The 16,874-nt window shown below is 45.8% G+C and overlaps 1 protein-coding gene across 1 annotated transcript in view; it reads right to left on the reverse strand.

Moving 5' to 3' along the window:
- Positions 1-16,874, reverse strand: part of LOC149306174 (protein kinase C beta type) — a 120,840-nt gene that overhangs the window by 31,415 nt on the left and 72,551 nt on the right. The window contains exons 8-14 of the mRNA XM_089540845.1: positions 15,261-15,395; positions 12,568-12,664; positions 11,229-11,378; positions 5,718-5,891; positions 2,240-2,331; positions 1,964-2,026; positions 1,045-1,183 (exon numbers count right to left, since the gene is read on the reverse strand). Of these exons, the coding sequence (XP_089396971.1) occupies positions 1,045-1,183; positions 1,964-2,026; positions 2,240-2,331; positions 5,718-5,891; positions 11,229-11,378; positions 12,568-12,664; positions 15,261-15,395 (850 nt within the window). The remainder of the gene's footprint in view (positions 1-1,044; positions 1,184-1,963; positions 2,027-2,239; positions 2,332-5,717; positions 5,892-11,228; positions 11,379-12,567; positions 12,665-15,260; positions 15,396-16,874) is intronic.

Here is a 16,874-nt window from a genome sequence, read left to right on the forward strand (position 1 = left end):
GGAAATGCGCCAGACTAATGTTGTTTCCATCAGTGCTGCGTCCAGAGCATTCGGCCTCAAAAACCTAACCTTGCAACCTTGCAAAGAAAGAGTCCACCCTGAAAACGATTTATCTTCCATCTCCTGCAATGCAAACCTGGCAAAAGTGACTTTTATGAACTAAAAACCAACAGGCTAAATGTGAGTTGACACTGTGATTTGGTGGCCAAAAAGGCCAAGACAATTCTAGGCTGTATCAATAAAAGAATAGTGTCCAGAAAGAGAGAAGTCACAATCCTACTCTATTCTGCTCTGGACACCTAGAATATTATGTCCAGTTTTGGGTACCACAATTCAAGAAGGATGTGTCCAAAGGCGGGTGACCAAGATGACCAAAGGTCTGGAAACCAAGGCTTGAGAGGAGTGAGTTTGGATATGTTTAGCTTAGAGAAGATTGAGAGATGACATGATAGCTATCTTTAAAATCTGAAGGGATGTCAGGTAAAAGATGGAATGAGCTCGTTTTCTGCTGCTCCAGAGGTGAACCTGAACCAGTGAGCGCAAATGGCAAGAAAAGAGATTCTGCCTAAACATTAGAAATATCTTCTTAACTGTATGGACAGTTTGCTGGTGGAATAACTGCCTTGGGGTATGATGATGATTATTATTATTATTATTAACCTTTATTTATGAAGCGCTGTAAATTTACACAGCGCTGTACATGCAATCTTTTTAGTTAGACGGTTCCCTGCCCTCAGGCTTACAATGATAGAATCTATTTGTTTGGAGTTCTTTGAACAAAGTTTGGATGGGCATCATTCATGAATATTTTAGCCGTGTATTCTTGCACAGTTGGCATTGGATTAGATGCCCCTTGAGATCCCTTCCAACTCTTTCATTCTAGCAGCTCTAGTCCATAATACTTCTTTTTCCAAGCCTGGTACTATGGAGTACAGATCTGAGATGCTGGGCAACATCTAGTCATTCCAGGGGTTTGGGGAAGTAGATGCCAGCAAATAAAAGGGGACTTTTCCTTCCCCACGCCCAAATACCCAAATCTCTCACCTCAGGTGCAATGTAGTCTGGCGTGCCACAGAAGGTCTTGGTGGTGATTCCATCCCAGATATTTTCTTTGCACATCCCAAAGTCAGCAATCTTGATGTGCCCCTCGGAGTCCAGCATCACATTGTCAAGTTTCAGGTCGCTGCAGCATTCACAAAAAAGCCAGGGTTAAAGGAGGGAAAGAGAGGAGGCTATGCAGATGGTGCTATGCGCGCAGAGAGCATGATGAGACTGGTATCCATGCCGGACAAAGAAGGATAGAGCTGGGACACGAAAGGACAGGAAGTCTTATCCTCGTACCTTGTGCCCAAGAATCCAGGATTCTTGTGAAATTTTGAGTGGGAGGGATGTGGAATTATCCTGAAAACTGTGAAGTGCTAGAGACATCCCCTTCTCCAACAGCAATGGGACATTGCAAAGGGAATGCACAATGTAGTGCAAACCCCAGCATTCTTTGGGATATGAGTTTTTCCCCCTGGGGGTCTCCAAAATGGAAATAACTGATTACTGGTTATGATAACCCCACATGCAAGTAACCCATGTATGGAGATGTGGGGTCTGAGTGTTGGGCTGGAACAAGGCTTCAAACCCGCAGTCAAGGACAAAACTCCTCTGAGTGACCTTAGGCAAGCCACACTGTCTTAGCCTCAGAAGAAGGCCATGGGGGTCCCTTCCTCTCAAGAAATCTGGCCAAGAAAAAGCCATGAAGAGGGTTGCCATAAATCAGAGCCAACATGGAGGCACATGACAATGTGACAACCACCACCCTGATCCCATCCAACATTTTTAGACTGTTTTGTCTTGTAGGTCATGACCGGCAGAGCTAAGTATCCCTGAGCGGAGAGCCCTTGAACCCCGATCATCAAGCAAGACTGTTTGCTGTTTTCTGAGAACGTTAGAAAGAAAACGTGTCCCTGCTTACCGATAAATTATTCCTTTGCTGTGTAAAAAGAACAGCCCAATGGCAATCTCAGCAGCATAGAACCTGAAATTAAAGATTTAAAAGGGGGGAAAGGCTGATAAGGAAAAGAAATTCATTAAAATAAAAAGCTCTGTGGTCTGATTACAAGGGAGGGAATATATTGGGGCCCCAAAAGGAGGAAAGTGTCGACTGGCACATGGCTATGCCACTGTCTTGGGCACCCTCTCTGTTCCTGGCATATATATGGGAGACGCCAAAGGAGGGCAAACAACTTACACAGCATGAGGCTCCTTGAATCTCCCAACCTGTTGGATCTGGTACATGAGATCACCACCGTTCACATATTCCATCACAAAATACAAGCGATCCTAAAGAGAGAGTGGGGTGGGGATGAAGGGAAAAGAGATACACAACACATAACCAGATTTCAAAGCGATCGTTGCATTGGTCTGTTTTAGCACCGAAAAGGAAAATGGGAGAGAAATAAAGTAGCCTCCTTAAGACAAATGGATTTATTTGAGCCTGAGCTTTTGTGGATTCCAACCCACATCAATAGATTTCAAGAATGCATTTCATCAATGCATTCTTCAGATACATTAATGGAGTCAACATCCAAGCCATGGATATTTAATCCCAGTTACCCAGATGGGGAGGTGTCCAAGTGCAACAGGATGAAGAAAGATGGGACTATGCAACTGTTAATGTGTCTTGTGTGTTGACTCCGTCAGTAATTTTCAGAAAATGGGAAATCCACAACTGAAATCCACAAAAAATCAGGCTATAATATGCCATTTGACTCCTTTCCCTCTCCCCTCACTTGCTTTTCCTTTCTAAAGCAAAACCAAAGAAGCAGCCCAACAGGGTCTTGGTTCATCTTTAGGCGATGCCACAAAGGTGTCCTTCAAGGCAGCCGTGTGCCAACGGCTCTCTTGGCATGTTCATGCTTTGCAAGCTGTCAAATCTTCCTACCTTCCCTGCATGTGGGAAGAAGCCTAAAATGACGCTTAATTAAAGCTCAGCGGCTTCATTTGTTCTCCGCAGAAAGATCCCACGGAGGAGTCGCATGCACACATGTATTAGGGAGGGTGCGCCTATGTGTACATGGCTGGCATTATGGGGACGAAGGGGAGCGATATCCCCACTAGCACCTTTAACCCTTCATTCCCTTTAGTTATTGCACTGCCTATGGTTTAGTAGCCAGGTGCAAAGTAGCCATTCTCTGTGGCAACTCCAAGGCAAAGAGAGCTCAGACCAGCTCGGGGAAAGACTTCCATCTTCCTCAGGGCGCATTTGGAGAAGAGGAGAGTGGAAAAGTTAGTAGGTTCACCTACATTTTTTAAAAAGTGAAGCTATTCATTTCAAGCTGGGAAGATGGAGTGCAGGGCATTTTTGATAGTTTAATTGCATTTTTAACTTTTGTATGTTGTTAATTTTTTATCCATGTTTGTTACGACTGTTGCAAACCACCCTGAATCCCAAACTGGGGAAAGTGGGATGACTATGCTCCAAAACACACTGCAGAAATAATCCAATTTGAGACCACTTTAACTGCACTGGCTCAGTGCTAGGGAATGCTGGGAATAGTAGTCTATGGTAGGACCAGAGATATATGACAGAGAAGGCTAAATGTCTCACAAAACTACAGTTCCAAGCATTGAGCCAGGGCCATTAAAACGGTCTCAAACTGGATTATTTCTGCAGTGTTTTGGAGTGATAACAACAACTATGATGATGATGATGATGATGATGATGATGATGATGATGATGGGCTACACCTATCTTGGAAAATTATCTTTTTTGGAATACTGCTCCCAGTATCCCCAGCCAGCACAGCCAGTGCAAAACGGAATATTTTCCAACCTCTGAGCTATACTTTGGCCAGACGATTGCTCTTATGCGCAATAGCAGCTGGTGTCTCCCATGTCAGTAGGAGAATCTGTTAGGATAATCAAGAGGATGCATGCCGTTGAGTTACAGCACCATACAGGCAAGACCAAAAATTCAGTAAGTTGGCAACAACCGTACAAAAAGGACTGCCAGATTAAAAGCAATTTAATTCTGCTCTACATCAACTGCAGCGGCCGCGTGCTGTTTATTTTGCATTTTTGATGTGTTTGGAAAGGAATGTGATGCACACATTTAATCCACTCCACTTCACCAGGGATCGGGGGGGGGTCACTGAAAAACTCCTTGGGAGCAGGTGCAAGGCAAATCCTGTGGCGCTGAAAACACCTGAGCCTCAAGTTAATTCCCTTTCTCTCTCTCTCTCTCTCTCTCTCTTTGAGATGAAGATTTGAGATTTTCCTTCCCTGCCGCTAAATGGAAATCGCTGCCCGGGCGAAGACGGCGCGTCTCCAAACAGGAGCTCTTTGTACTCAGCACTTACTAATACCCTCCGCTACAAATTTTGATTACATTACCAATATGATTACCACTAAGCTACAGGCAGGGCCTCGAGAACTAATCCTCCACCAACGCACTTCAGATGTCAGAAAGAGACTTGCGAAAGAGATGCATCGTATGCCGCTATTTCGTTATCCCCCCCCCCCAAAAAAAAAAGACTTTCATTGCAACAAAGGTGTGCTGCTAAGTCAAAGTTTCTGGTTATTTTTGTTGGGCAATTCAAGTTTCCTAAGGCAGGAAACAAAATACTTAAATATCAAAAAATAAAAATAAAAGTTAACCCAGCCAGAGATTAGCTTTCAATTACAGAGTAATAATAATTTGTATCCCGCCTCTCCCTGTATTGGATCGAAGCGCATAACAACAAACGTAAGAACAACAAAAATAAAACACAACAAACCACAAGTAAAAACATAGCAAAACATATAAAATCCAATTCCCTATCTCCCTCCCAAAATACTAACAAAATAAACAAAAGATAGCTTGCAATTAGTGAAAATTTACTAATGGTTTGAATCTACACATACATGGGGCACCTACATCCTAACTAGATAAAGAATAGATCAGGACAAGAAAACTTTAGGTCTCGCCATCTTTCTGATCTGAAAGGAAAGAGATGTGGACCCAACAAGGAGAGAATGGCCATGTAATTCAATGCAAGGAATGAGCAAATGGGAGGTTTTAAATGAAGAAAGATAGCAGAGTTTGACATGCAGGAAGGTCTGTGCTATCTAAAAGCTCACTTGCTCTACATAGCAAAGAAGGAGGGAAGAGAGAATGCTGAAATTTCCCAACCATTCAGGTGTAAATGTCCAAATATCAACTTGCAAGTAGTCAGAGGGGGACCTTGGCACCCTATTACCATACTGTGGCAAGCCTTCCCCTCTCCCCATGGCATGCAGACCCATTCTGGTTGCAAATAAAAGATTGCTCCATTTGGTAGAAGTCCCCATCCTGATTTCACAAGTCTTGAGCCAGACATTCCCAAACTGTGAACAATCTTAAGGGCACCTGTCCCCCTAAGAGAGATCAACAGGTGCGCTTGGACACAGGAGTTGCACTGATACTGGTTGGGAGCCTTTGGACTACATCTCCCAACATTCCTCATCATTGGCTACGCTGGCTAGCGGCTGATGGGAGTGGTAGCCCAACAACCTCTGGCCTTGCTGTGGGACTCCTTTGCCTCCCCTTAGCTCTGCACCACTCAGCACTTGCCAAGACCTTGCTCTTACTGGTGAGGCCTCTCTGTGGGTCTGCAATGAGTTTATTGCATGGTCCAGAAGTCAACAGCCTTGGTCCATGCTGGGTTGAATGCATATGTGTATCACAGGGGGGGAGAAGGCAAGCTCACCATAGTTTGGAAGCAGGAATGGAGCTGGGTCAGGAAGGGGGGCTTCCCGGCCAAAGCCAGGACCCGCTTCTCCACCATGGTGCACTCCACATCGTCGTCCTGGATGACCACGTCTTTCTTCAAAATCTTCACAGCGTAAAGCTCGTCGGTGCCTTTCCTCTCAGAGAGCATCACCTGAGGAAAGACCAAGGAAGGGGAGACCAAGGGAGTTAGCAAAGCTCCCAGGCGGCTGCAACCTACATGCCCCCCACATTTAGCAATGTGCAGGGGTCCCGATCCATGCAGATCCCAGGCCAAGGGTGTCCAACCATCAGCCAAAATGACACCAAAACACAGGCACATCACAAACAAAGGCTTACGATTACATAGACATGTCAGTAACACCTTCAGACAAAGGGAGTTAATGTTCTTTCAGTCAACTGAAGCTTATCTTTCTTCTAAGCTGTATCTGCACTGCAGAAATAATGTCGTTTGACACCACTTTTAACTGCCATGGCTCCATCCTACAGAATCCTGTGATTTGTAGTTTGTTGTGGCACCAGGGCTCTCTGATAGAGAAGGCTCATAAAACAACAAACCTCAGGATTCTATAGCATTGAGCCATGGCTGTTAAAGTGGTGTCAAACTGGATTATTTCTGCAGTGTAGATGTATCCATAGCTGCTGTTCACTGAATCGGAGTCATGAACAAACACCAGACAACAACCTGAGGTTGGTATCCTGTTATGTATTTGCATCCCTGTAAACAGACTTACATTCATGCGTAGGTGAACCGCAATGTTACAAAATGTTGATATTCGCAAGGAGGAAGCAGAGGCACAGCTACATCTCCAGGGCCAATGTGCAAAGCAGAGGCACCAGTGTGGCCCTTGTGCAACAGTCTCAATGCACAAAAATGGGACACACTGTGCAATGGGAGCCCCACTGCACAACTGAATCCATCCTGAGCCATGGCCTGTTGTACATCTTTGCAATCCATTAGCATGGTTGTGTGTCATGTCAGCACTGTACCTCCAGCATTGTCATGTTCTGCACTGTAGCCTCTGAAACAAGCCCTTGGCCAGAGTTCCTGGGCTGGATTATAGCCAAATGTGCCCCCTCAGTCCCACATCATAGCCCTGACTTTCCTCTGACCCTCATATTCCTCTCCTCCAATCTTTTGAAAAGTGTTGACACTTCCAGAGGCGAATTATGAGATCAGTCCACTTGGCAAGGCAGTTCCCAAGGCCTTCCATCCCAGAGTATCCTCCTTTCCTCAGAGTGAGCTGGACCCTGCAAGCCTTAGTTGCAGCTGCTAGAGAAGTTGCATGGTCAGTATTATTGCAAAGCCCTGTTCTGTTAACTTGCAAATGCCCATTTATTAGAGCACACATGTCCTTAGCGTATTAAACCCATGTATTGGATGCATACACCATAGTCAGGAGTTGCATGTGCTTTTGTCCTGCCATAATGGAGTAATAGGATATCAAGGAGAGACAGTATGTTTCAAAATTGTCTTAGAGCTGTGCTTTAGAAATGTGAGCTCAGTCCAGGTGCTGAGATGAGCCGGGAAAGGAAGCAAACATGCGCAAGGACATTTGAGAGAGAGTGCCGGGCTGCAGCAACAAAGAAATTAAGTCTTATTTTTCCACTGCCTGCTGCTCTTTCAAAAACGATATCTGCCATGGCTTCTCAGTTTAAAGCCAGAACAAAGCAAAGCTGCTTTCCAGTTATCATATTAGGAAGGTTTACACGATTCCTCCATCTCACTCACACATCGGAAGAAAACATGAATGGGGTTGTGGAGACATGTGGGACCAAGGGCACGGCACGCAGGCAATGTCCATTTGCATTACTGTCACGAGTGCTGAAATTTCTCACCTTTGAGAGAACTGCGCTGCTGAGCATAATAGCATTTCCACACAAACAATCCAAAAACTTGGTTTGTGTATGTGGATTGGACCAACATTGGGAGCCCCAGAAATGAGCCTCCAAAACATAAGAGGCGCATGCCCCAAGTCCAAAGTGACCGCTGTCAAAGAACAGACCGGGGGGGGGGGGGTGACATTATCAATGGTGCCATTTGTACTCCTGACCCAGGGACCCAATGCTGAAGGAAGAAAAGCGCCACTGGCTTCCTACACAATTGCACATGCAAATGAAGGCACAGCCAAAGGAATGTTACCACTAATTCCAGCAAGGGGAGGTGGGCACACACATTGGCCAAGAATGCACAACTATGTACACCATGATATCATGAATGCAGTTCAACTGCCACAACCTGGAACTAAATTCAGATGCTTCTCAGCCGAATAATAATAATAATAATAATAATAATAATAATAATAATATCCTGCTCCTCCGAATGATTGAAGTGGCTTACATTAAAATAAACCAGTAAAACACATTATCATGGGAAGTTGAAAAGGAATGACACAGAAACATTTTGAGCTGCTGGTCTATTGCATGACTTAATTTCTGACCCCACACTCTGGAATGGCGCATGCGTGTTCAGAAAGGGAGGCTCTCGTTTTGGGACCTGCTCTGCCCTCCAAGTGCCTTAATCCACCCTTGAGGACAGATGCTGGCAATTGGGCTGGGCTTAGGCAGCCCTGGGCCCAATCCTGGCTCCATCCACACCACACGTCACACGCCTCTTTCGTACACAGATTGCTTGTTCTCCCTCTCCCATTTGAAGCCCATGGCAGCCACCTGCAGACGCCTCCCCCCCGCAATGTGCTGGAGCCGCAGAGCCTCCTTCCTGCATAATTCTCCCTCATAAATCAAATCAACCCGAAGGAAGGCTCCTGAGAAATGCCAACGCCACACTGCCAATTATTAAGATCCATGGCTTCGCTCTGCTGGGGAATTAATTCTGAAATAAACACAGCCAACCCACCCCCCTCACTGCCGGCTCACTTGTTCCGTGCTTTAAAAATCGACATATTCTCTGCAGATGGATTTGTTCGCCCTGAAGAGGAATGGCCACCCTGGAAGACCCATGCTGTACCAAGGCTGCCTCCTAAATCCATATGGCCTTGCCATGTCCTTCTCCAAGGCCTTTTGACCAGACACAAAATCAAGCAGCCAAGTTGTTTTCCTGAGCCTGGAAGGTCCAGAATGGGTTCCCAGATGTCTCCAGAGCCACCTTCAGCTACATCTCCCATTGTATGACATAGAGATGGCTGCCAACCAAGATGCTCTGAGAGAGGACTGCATAAATCCATAGTGGAGAATGGGACCACCTATGACTACTATGGCAAACTCCTCTGGAGAAATCTTGCCAAGAAAACCATACAATGATGTGGCCCTATTGAAGCCAGTATGTTTTTGTGGCTGGAGTGTTGGACTAACATTATGGGTTCAAATCCTCATTTAGGCTGCTGCCACACTGCAGATAATGCAGCTTGACACCATTTTCATTGTCAATTGAATCCTGGGATTTACAGTCTGTTGTGGCATCAGAGCTCTTTTCCGACACAGAAAGCTAAATCTCTCACAAAACTACAAATCCCAGAATGCCATAGGATGCAGGGTCCAACTGCATTAATTCTGCCATGTAGAATTAATGCTGTCATGGGTGACACCTTGGACAAGTCACACTGTCTCCGCCTTAGCGGAAGGCAATGGCAAATTTCCTCTGAAGCACCATTGCCAAGAAAATCCTGGGATAGGGTTGCCACAAGTCAGAATTAATCTGTAGACACAGACCAGCAACAAATCAGAAGCAGTTTCCATCCTTCGTCTGGTCGGTTTCCCATTGAGGCAACCCATTGACCATTGGGTAGAAAGGATTTGGGGCTAGAGAGTCCTTTGCTCTGGTCCAAGACACGAGTCTTATGTGGGTTGGAGTCAGCCAGCTTCTTCCCTATGGGTCAGTCTCCCCAATTTTCTCCTTGAATCCTGTCCACACCAGCCCTCTTCCCTTCTGTTTTGCTGGGCTGAAGCCACAGCTGCACAATCCTTATTAATAACAAAATTGCATATCTGGGCCCCGCTGATAGAACAATTTTTGGGTAGGTCAGAGTTTCCTGGTTTTGGAAAGCTAAGAAATTTTTTCCCAAAAAAAGCAAAACAGGTAAATTGGGAGGCACTTTTTTAAAACGCCAACACCTGGAAGTGTTTTTCTCGGGTTTAAGAACCGCAAACTGTCCCTGCGGAGGAGCATGGCCAAGCCAGAGCAATTCAGCCTTTGGCAGAAAGGCAAGCCAGCTGCCTCCGTTTTGCTGGCCTCCATGGTTCAGAGCTTTGCATTTTGCCAGCCCAGGTTAGCTGGCAGGATTTGGGGAATGAGGACGATGGAAGGGGTGGAAAGAAATTGAGGTTGGCTTCTGCACACTCCATAGAAGTCCCTTTCTTACACCCCCTGAGGAAAAGCACACTTAGGCTTCATTATTTGCACATTTGCGTTCCCAAATCGTACGGTGAAACAATGTGCATATTTTAAAATGCAAATGGGGAAAATGTACATCATTTGGAAAACATAATAATGCACAAACATGTTTTAAGTATTATTATTTTACAAACCATGTCACACATTGTGGGAAGTAGCGAGAAAAAGTGGAGGATTAAGAAGCAGACGAATAAAGGGGAAGAATTGATTAAATAAGATCAATTGCTAAATGCACACACACTTAGGGAAAAATGTGCAAATTTCAATGGCAGGAAAGTCTCAAAACTAAACTAATCTCAAGACTAAATGAGGACAGGAAGGGTTAGATCTGGAGCTGCAGTCCAATAACTGGGGCTGCATCCACAATGGAAACATAACCTGGTTTGGCAGCGCTTTAAGTGTCTTGGTTCAAGGCTATGGGATTCTGGGAGTTGGAGTATGTTGTGGGGTCCAGAGCAGAGCTCTGCTCCACTCTGGGCCCACAACAAACTCCAACTCTCAGAATCACATAGCCTTGAGCCAGAAAAAGGTTAAAGCAGTGCCAAACTGGGTTATGTCTGCAGTATGGATGCAGCCATAGTGTTTCCAAGTTCTGGGTTGGAGCTAGCGAAGGATAAGAATGAGTCCCATGTTCAAAGCGCTGGTTATAACATCCAAAAGATTACTTGACTTGTTTGTGTGTGTGCTTTCAAGCTGCCTGTCAACTGATGGAAGCTTCATGAATTTTACAGGGTTATCTTAGGCAAGGAAGCACCTGCAAGGTGGTTTTTGCTAGTTCCTTCCCCTGAAAAAGAGCCTCCAGCACCTGGGATTCCTTGCGGGTCTCCCATCCAAAAACTAACAAGGGCTGGCCCTGTTTGGCTTCCAGGATCAGATGGCATCTGGGGTCTTCAGGGTATTTTGGCTCTCTTTACATGACATGGTTATTGGAAAAACTTCCATACAAGTCCTGGGTCCTAACCATCACTATGGGAGGCCATGTTTTTGGTCCCGTCAACCTTTGGAGCAGTGCCTTCTAGGAAGAACTTAGTGAACAATTGCATCTCTGGCCAACCAGCCTTAATGCATGCAAACACAAACACACACCCCCACACGCACACACTTCCAGGTGGCATGAATGACCCTTTCCCCATGGCCCACCTTTCCAAAGCTGCCTTTGCCCAGCACCATCAGAAAGTTGAAGTCGGAGAGTTTCATGCGGTCCCGGGTCCCGTTGTTGCTGTCGAATTTGGAGATGGCATTTGGTGTCCTCTCCTCTGACGCCTTTGCTCCAGGGCCAATCCTGGCTCTCTGCAAAGGGAGATTGTTCAAGGTTTAAAGGGGGGTTTAAAAAAGATTTACAGAAATGCAAAGAAAGGCAGTTTGGACAAAAACCTTTTAACAGTGTGCGCTTGGATATAAATGTATCTGGTTCCTCCAGGCTAAAATTCAGTACTTGGACTATATGTTACTTGTTCTGTTTGGGTGGCAGCTCAGCAAATGGCCTTTGCAAAAGGGATGCAAAGCATTTCACTCTTTTCAGACTTTCCAGTGACTGCCAACTTCCAAAGAGCTTTGCAAAAGGGCTGCAAATGCACATATGGCTTGTGCGATGTTTTCCTCGATGGTCTGGCGGGCTCCCTTAATTTACCGGAGCACAATTTGTTCAACAATACATGCCAACAGATACACACACGCACACTGACAGCTATCTCATATAATTTATTCGTTTTAATTTGTGGGAGAGAAATGGCCACATTGTTGGAGCCGACACTGTGCTCAGCCTAGCATGAAATTCCATTAAGCCAATGCCGATCCCAGCCATTCGACTGAAAGGCATAAATGCATGACAGGAGGCGCATGGCGAGGCAAAAGCAGGAGCCAGTATGGTGTGGCTCCTTTTCCTCCAGGGCAGTGATTCCAAACTTTGGCCCTCCGGGTCTTTTGGACTTCAACTCCCAGAAGCCCCAGCCAGCTGGGCCAAAAGCTAGGTATTCGGGGGTCTGAAATCCAAAATATCTGGAAGACCCAAGTTTGAAGAGCCCTTGGTTCTACTGTCAAAAAGGGTTAACCTATAACCAGCTGAGCTCACTCTGGTCTAATCTCTACTGCAGAAGTAATGTATTTTTGACACTGCTTTAACTGCATGGATCCATCCTATGGAACCCTAGGATTTGTGAGATATTTAGTCTTCACTGCAAGGGAGCTCTGGTGCCACAACAACCTCCAAATCCCAGGATTACATAGGATGGAGCCATGCAAGTTAAAGTGGTGTCAAATTGCATTGTTTCTGCAGCCCAGAAGAAAGATAAACTTCAACTGGCTTCAGGAACATTTTCACTCATACCTAGAACCTGGATGCTGAAATGGGCTACTTGGTCAATATTGGGAAACCCAGATGTATTGGGGAAAACCCATGCAGAACCACCACCCCTGGAATGGGTAGCAGGGTGGCCATGTTTGCCAAGGATGGGGAAGTCCTTCTGGGGCAGAGCCTCACCTCGAACTTCTGCCTGAGCTCCTCGTTGCCTTCTTCGCCTTCTGGGGGAACAGGGACGTTGAAGTACTCGCCTTCCTCCTGGCTCAGCAGCTTGAACCTGGATGGAGCAAGAAGGGAGAGGCAAGGAGCCCCAGGGAACCCCACTCAGGACCTGCGGTATCGAACTGCATTAATTCTGCAGTGCAGATGCAGCCAAAGAGAAAGGGAGGGAAGAAGGAACATCAAAGAAGAAGCAACTCTACACAAGGATGGTGCTATGGTTCCACTTTAAGTGTCATGGCAACGTCCTACACAATCTTGGGATTTGCAATTTAGGGGAGAGGTGCTTAGCCTTCCCAGCCAGGGAGCTCTGGTGTCTCATGAAACTGCAGATCCCAGGACTCCATAGGATGCAACCATGGGTGTTAATGCAGAGTCATAGCACTATAACTGTATGGTGCAAAAGGGACCCATGTTTCCAAGCCAGAAAAATCACAGGAAAGTGAGTCCCTTTTTGGAACTACAAAGTGGGAATCTACCACCAATAAAAATGCCCCTGCAGGCTGGGGAAAATTAAAATAAAATAAAAATATAAACCTCGGGAAGCACCAAAGTGTCACTCAGAGGCAGTGGCCTCAGGCCAAGCTCCAGTTCTGTCCATGGGGCCTCTCCTGCCAAAAGGACCAATGTACCAAGGAGGTCTTTATCTGCATGCCTCAGTGTGCTGGGATGACGGCAAGCAAAGGAACAAAGCACCATTTACATAAAAAATTGGGCGGATGGGCTGCCACTTTTGCTGCTTCTTCTGAGTCCCTTTCCTTTGCTCTTTGCAGCCTTTCAGAGATGAAAGATTCACGGGCTGCACCTTCCCTCCTCCCTGAGTTTACTTTAGCCAAACACTCTGACAAGGAAAATTACTTAGATCTCCACTTAGCAGAGTTCTTTCCTTTATATAAAAAAAGATGCGGCAAGGAACTGTTTACCATATTTTACATGCTTCTTAATGTGCTCTAATGTCCCCAGTGAGCCGAAATGGAGGGAGCGCCAAAGGTGGCAGGGAAAACATGCCACTCCGCTTCTGCTTTTGGGGGAAGACAGACCCAAGGCAAAGCTCCAGGCGAACATGAAGGAAGCGGATCGCTTGGATCAGCAAAAAGGATTGCTTGGATCAGCAAAAAAATTGGACACTGTTGCACCTATTTGGAAAGACACTGTCTCTTCCTCGTATTGTGCTTCATCAAGTGGGACACCACCCAAATAACCCTCCTTCCCATCCACAGATTATACCTTCAGGTTTGGAGGAGGACTGAGCTGAAGAGGGGAGATATTTATCTTTAAACCTCTTTGCTGGATCCTCCGATCCAAATTCAAGGGACTGCCTTCCATCTTTGGAAGGTGACAATCTTTTGGCCGGACCCAACATGGGGGTTCGTGCAATTTACAGCGCAACCCTTCACAAGCCCCACTGTGCTCCATAGGGCTTACTCCTGGGTAAGTGAGTCCCGGAGACCTTCTTAGCCAAGGCTTGGTGGATTGGGCATGACAGCCGTCAATGCGCCCAAAAAGAGTGACTCAAAGGCTGCACTGGGAAGAGGATTAATCCTCTAGCCGTGTCGGTCGGGCACAATTCCCGTTACTTATCTTCATTTGCATTGCACATCCTGCCATTTATTTCACAATTTTGCATCCTTCTTTCCAGGGCTGTCGGCTGTGGAAGGTGACAAGGGAGACAGGCAGGGATCCAACCTCTGAACGCCTTTCTAAGGAATGCCTATGGCTGATCTGATCTCTTCAGGGGCAAAAAATGTATGCTTCCCTTCCTGGCAATGCCCATCCCTTGCTGTAGAGTAGGCAGGGAATACCTCCTCTAGTCCTCTAGGGGCCTATCATCATCATCATCATCATCATCATCATCATCATCATCATCATCATCATCATCATCATCAATTATTGGCCAGGTGGCCATTTTTCTGGAGCGCTTTGACTACGTCTTCATGCACGGCAGAATGGGGTTGGACTTCATAGTCCTTGTGGTCTCTTCAAACTCTATGATTCTTTCATGATGACGCTGATGCTGATAGGCTGAGTCTCCCTTATCCGAAATGCTTTGGTCCATAAGTGTTTTGGATTTTTAAATATGAAATTTATTTATGTTTTGTATGCACCTTATACACAAAGACAGAAAGTAATTTTATACACAATATTTTTAATAATTTTGTTCACAAACCTTCAGCATGCTCAGGAGTCACTATCTCAGCCTCCCATGTGAACAATTTTGGATTTTGGAGTATTTAGGATTTCAGAATTCTGAATAAGGGAGATTCAACCCAGATGATGATGATGATGATGGTGATGATGATGATGTCTGAGTTGCACAGTCCACCAGGTGTTACTGACTGGGGTTTATTTATTAATTAAAATATGTATGCCCTGCCTTTTATGTGAAGATCTCAAGCTATTCAATTGTGTGAAGAGAGAGGTGGACTAGAGAAGCTGTTGCTCTGATCCAAAATGAATCCTCTTGCACTCTTAACGTGAATAAACAAGATGCACTAGTCCTGAGTTTTGCCTTCTAACTGTGACTCCTGGTGCCTTATTGCAATGGCATCCATTTTGTGCCCAGCTCTTCCCCAGGAGAGCATCTGCCCCGCTTTGCCCATGGGCTCATGAGTGCCCCCTAGGGCCAGTGTCCAGCAGGGGCAAGTCCACCTTACCAGCCGTCCACTCCGGCCTTCTGCAGCTCCGAGATCCCAAAGGAGAGTGACCCCATGAAATCGTTCCTGCTGGTCAGGTCCCAGTCCCAGATCTCCACAGACAATCTCCGGTCCTTGTCAGACTCTTTCAGCTGACTGGAGAAAGGGAAAGAAAGCAGGAGGGGAGATGGAGGAAAAGAAGAGCAAAGGGAAAAGAGGTTGAAGGGCACATTTTATTTTATGGCAGGAGCTATCTGCAAGCTTCCCTGCCTTTCGCACAGGCATTTGATCAATCAATGGCTCTGAAAGGAAGTGCGTGCTTCGCAAGCGCCGAGATTTCTTGACAGGCTCCCCTTCAAATGGAGAGAACATTAGAGTGGTCTTGCCATTTGAAATGCAAGGCTTTGATCAACAGAAACTGCAAAACGTTAACAGCATTTCTGAGCTGCACAGACTGGATGGGAAGGAGAGGAAGAAACCGAGATAGAAAGACAAAGCACCCCAGCCCCCCATTTAAATCCCTTTAGCATTTCTCAACGGTGAAGAAAACAGGAGATTTTACACTACACGCATTGTATGGAAGCATCAGTCCTACAAGGGAGGAAGGACGGTGGAAGGAAGATCTGGCACTCCCAGGGATTTCCAAAGAGGCCGACATCTTAAGAGAGCCAGCATGATGTAGCGGTTTGAGTGCCAGACTAGGTTTCTAGAAGACACGGGTTCAAATCCTCTGCTTGGCCATGGAAACCCTATGGGTAACCTTATGCAAGTAATATTCTCCCAGTCTCAGAGGAAGGCAATGGTGGGAATACTCCTCTGAATAGATCTTGCCAAGAAAACCCTAAGAGAGGGTTGTCATAAGTTGGAGTCAACTTGAAGGCACATAAACAAAGGAGACGCAGTGTGGTCTAGTGGTTTGGGTGTTGGAACAGGACTCCAAGAGATCAGGGTTCAAATCCCTGTTCAGCCATGGAAATCCCTGGGTGACTTTGAGAAAGTCACCCTCCTTTAGCTCCAGAAGAAGACAATGGCAAATCAATGGAGAAACCTTGGCAAGAAAACCCTAGCGTACAATCCCCATATTGGAGCCAGTATGGTGTAGAGATTCAAGTTTGCCTTCCTTTCGCACTGAGAATGCGTGACTTACTGAAGGCCACTCAGATTGTGTCCATGGCTGAGAAGGGATAAATAATAATAACAATAATAGAAGGTGGGTTATAACAGAATACATAAAAACATAACATATGCATAACTAAAATTACATATCCCTTTATCCCTTACTTTAAAACTAAAATACCAACACTATAAATACAAATTAAACCCAATTTAATTCTGGTCTCTCAGAGACCCAGTCCAGCACTCAAGCCACTGCATGACTGCCAACTAGAGTAGACCCACTAAATCAGCTGTTCAGTCAATGTCAATCCCATTGATTCAATAGGCTTAGACTAAAGGAGTCACCAGAAGCTTGGAGGTCAGGCAGGAAAATCTTCCACTGCATCTGCCTCTGGGACAAGCATTGCTTCTGATCTTCTAGAAAGGGCATGACCTCCTCTCATGTGATGCATGGCCTCCTCTCATGTAGCTAGGACCTCTGACATGGCTGGTGTCAAGTAGGTGGTACAAGGAGGTCTC

This window comes from Sceloporus occidentalis, unplaced genomic scaffold (genome assembly GCF_023333645.1).
Source record: "Sceloporus occidentalis isolate IW3139 unplaced genomic scaffold, rSceOcc1.0.p SCAF_10, whole genome shotgun sequence".
Classification (NCBI taxonomy): Eukaryota; Metazoa; Chordata; class Lepidosauria; order Squamata; family Phrynosomatidae; genus Sceloporus; species Sceloporus occidentalis.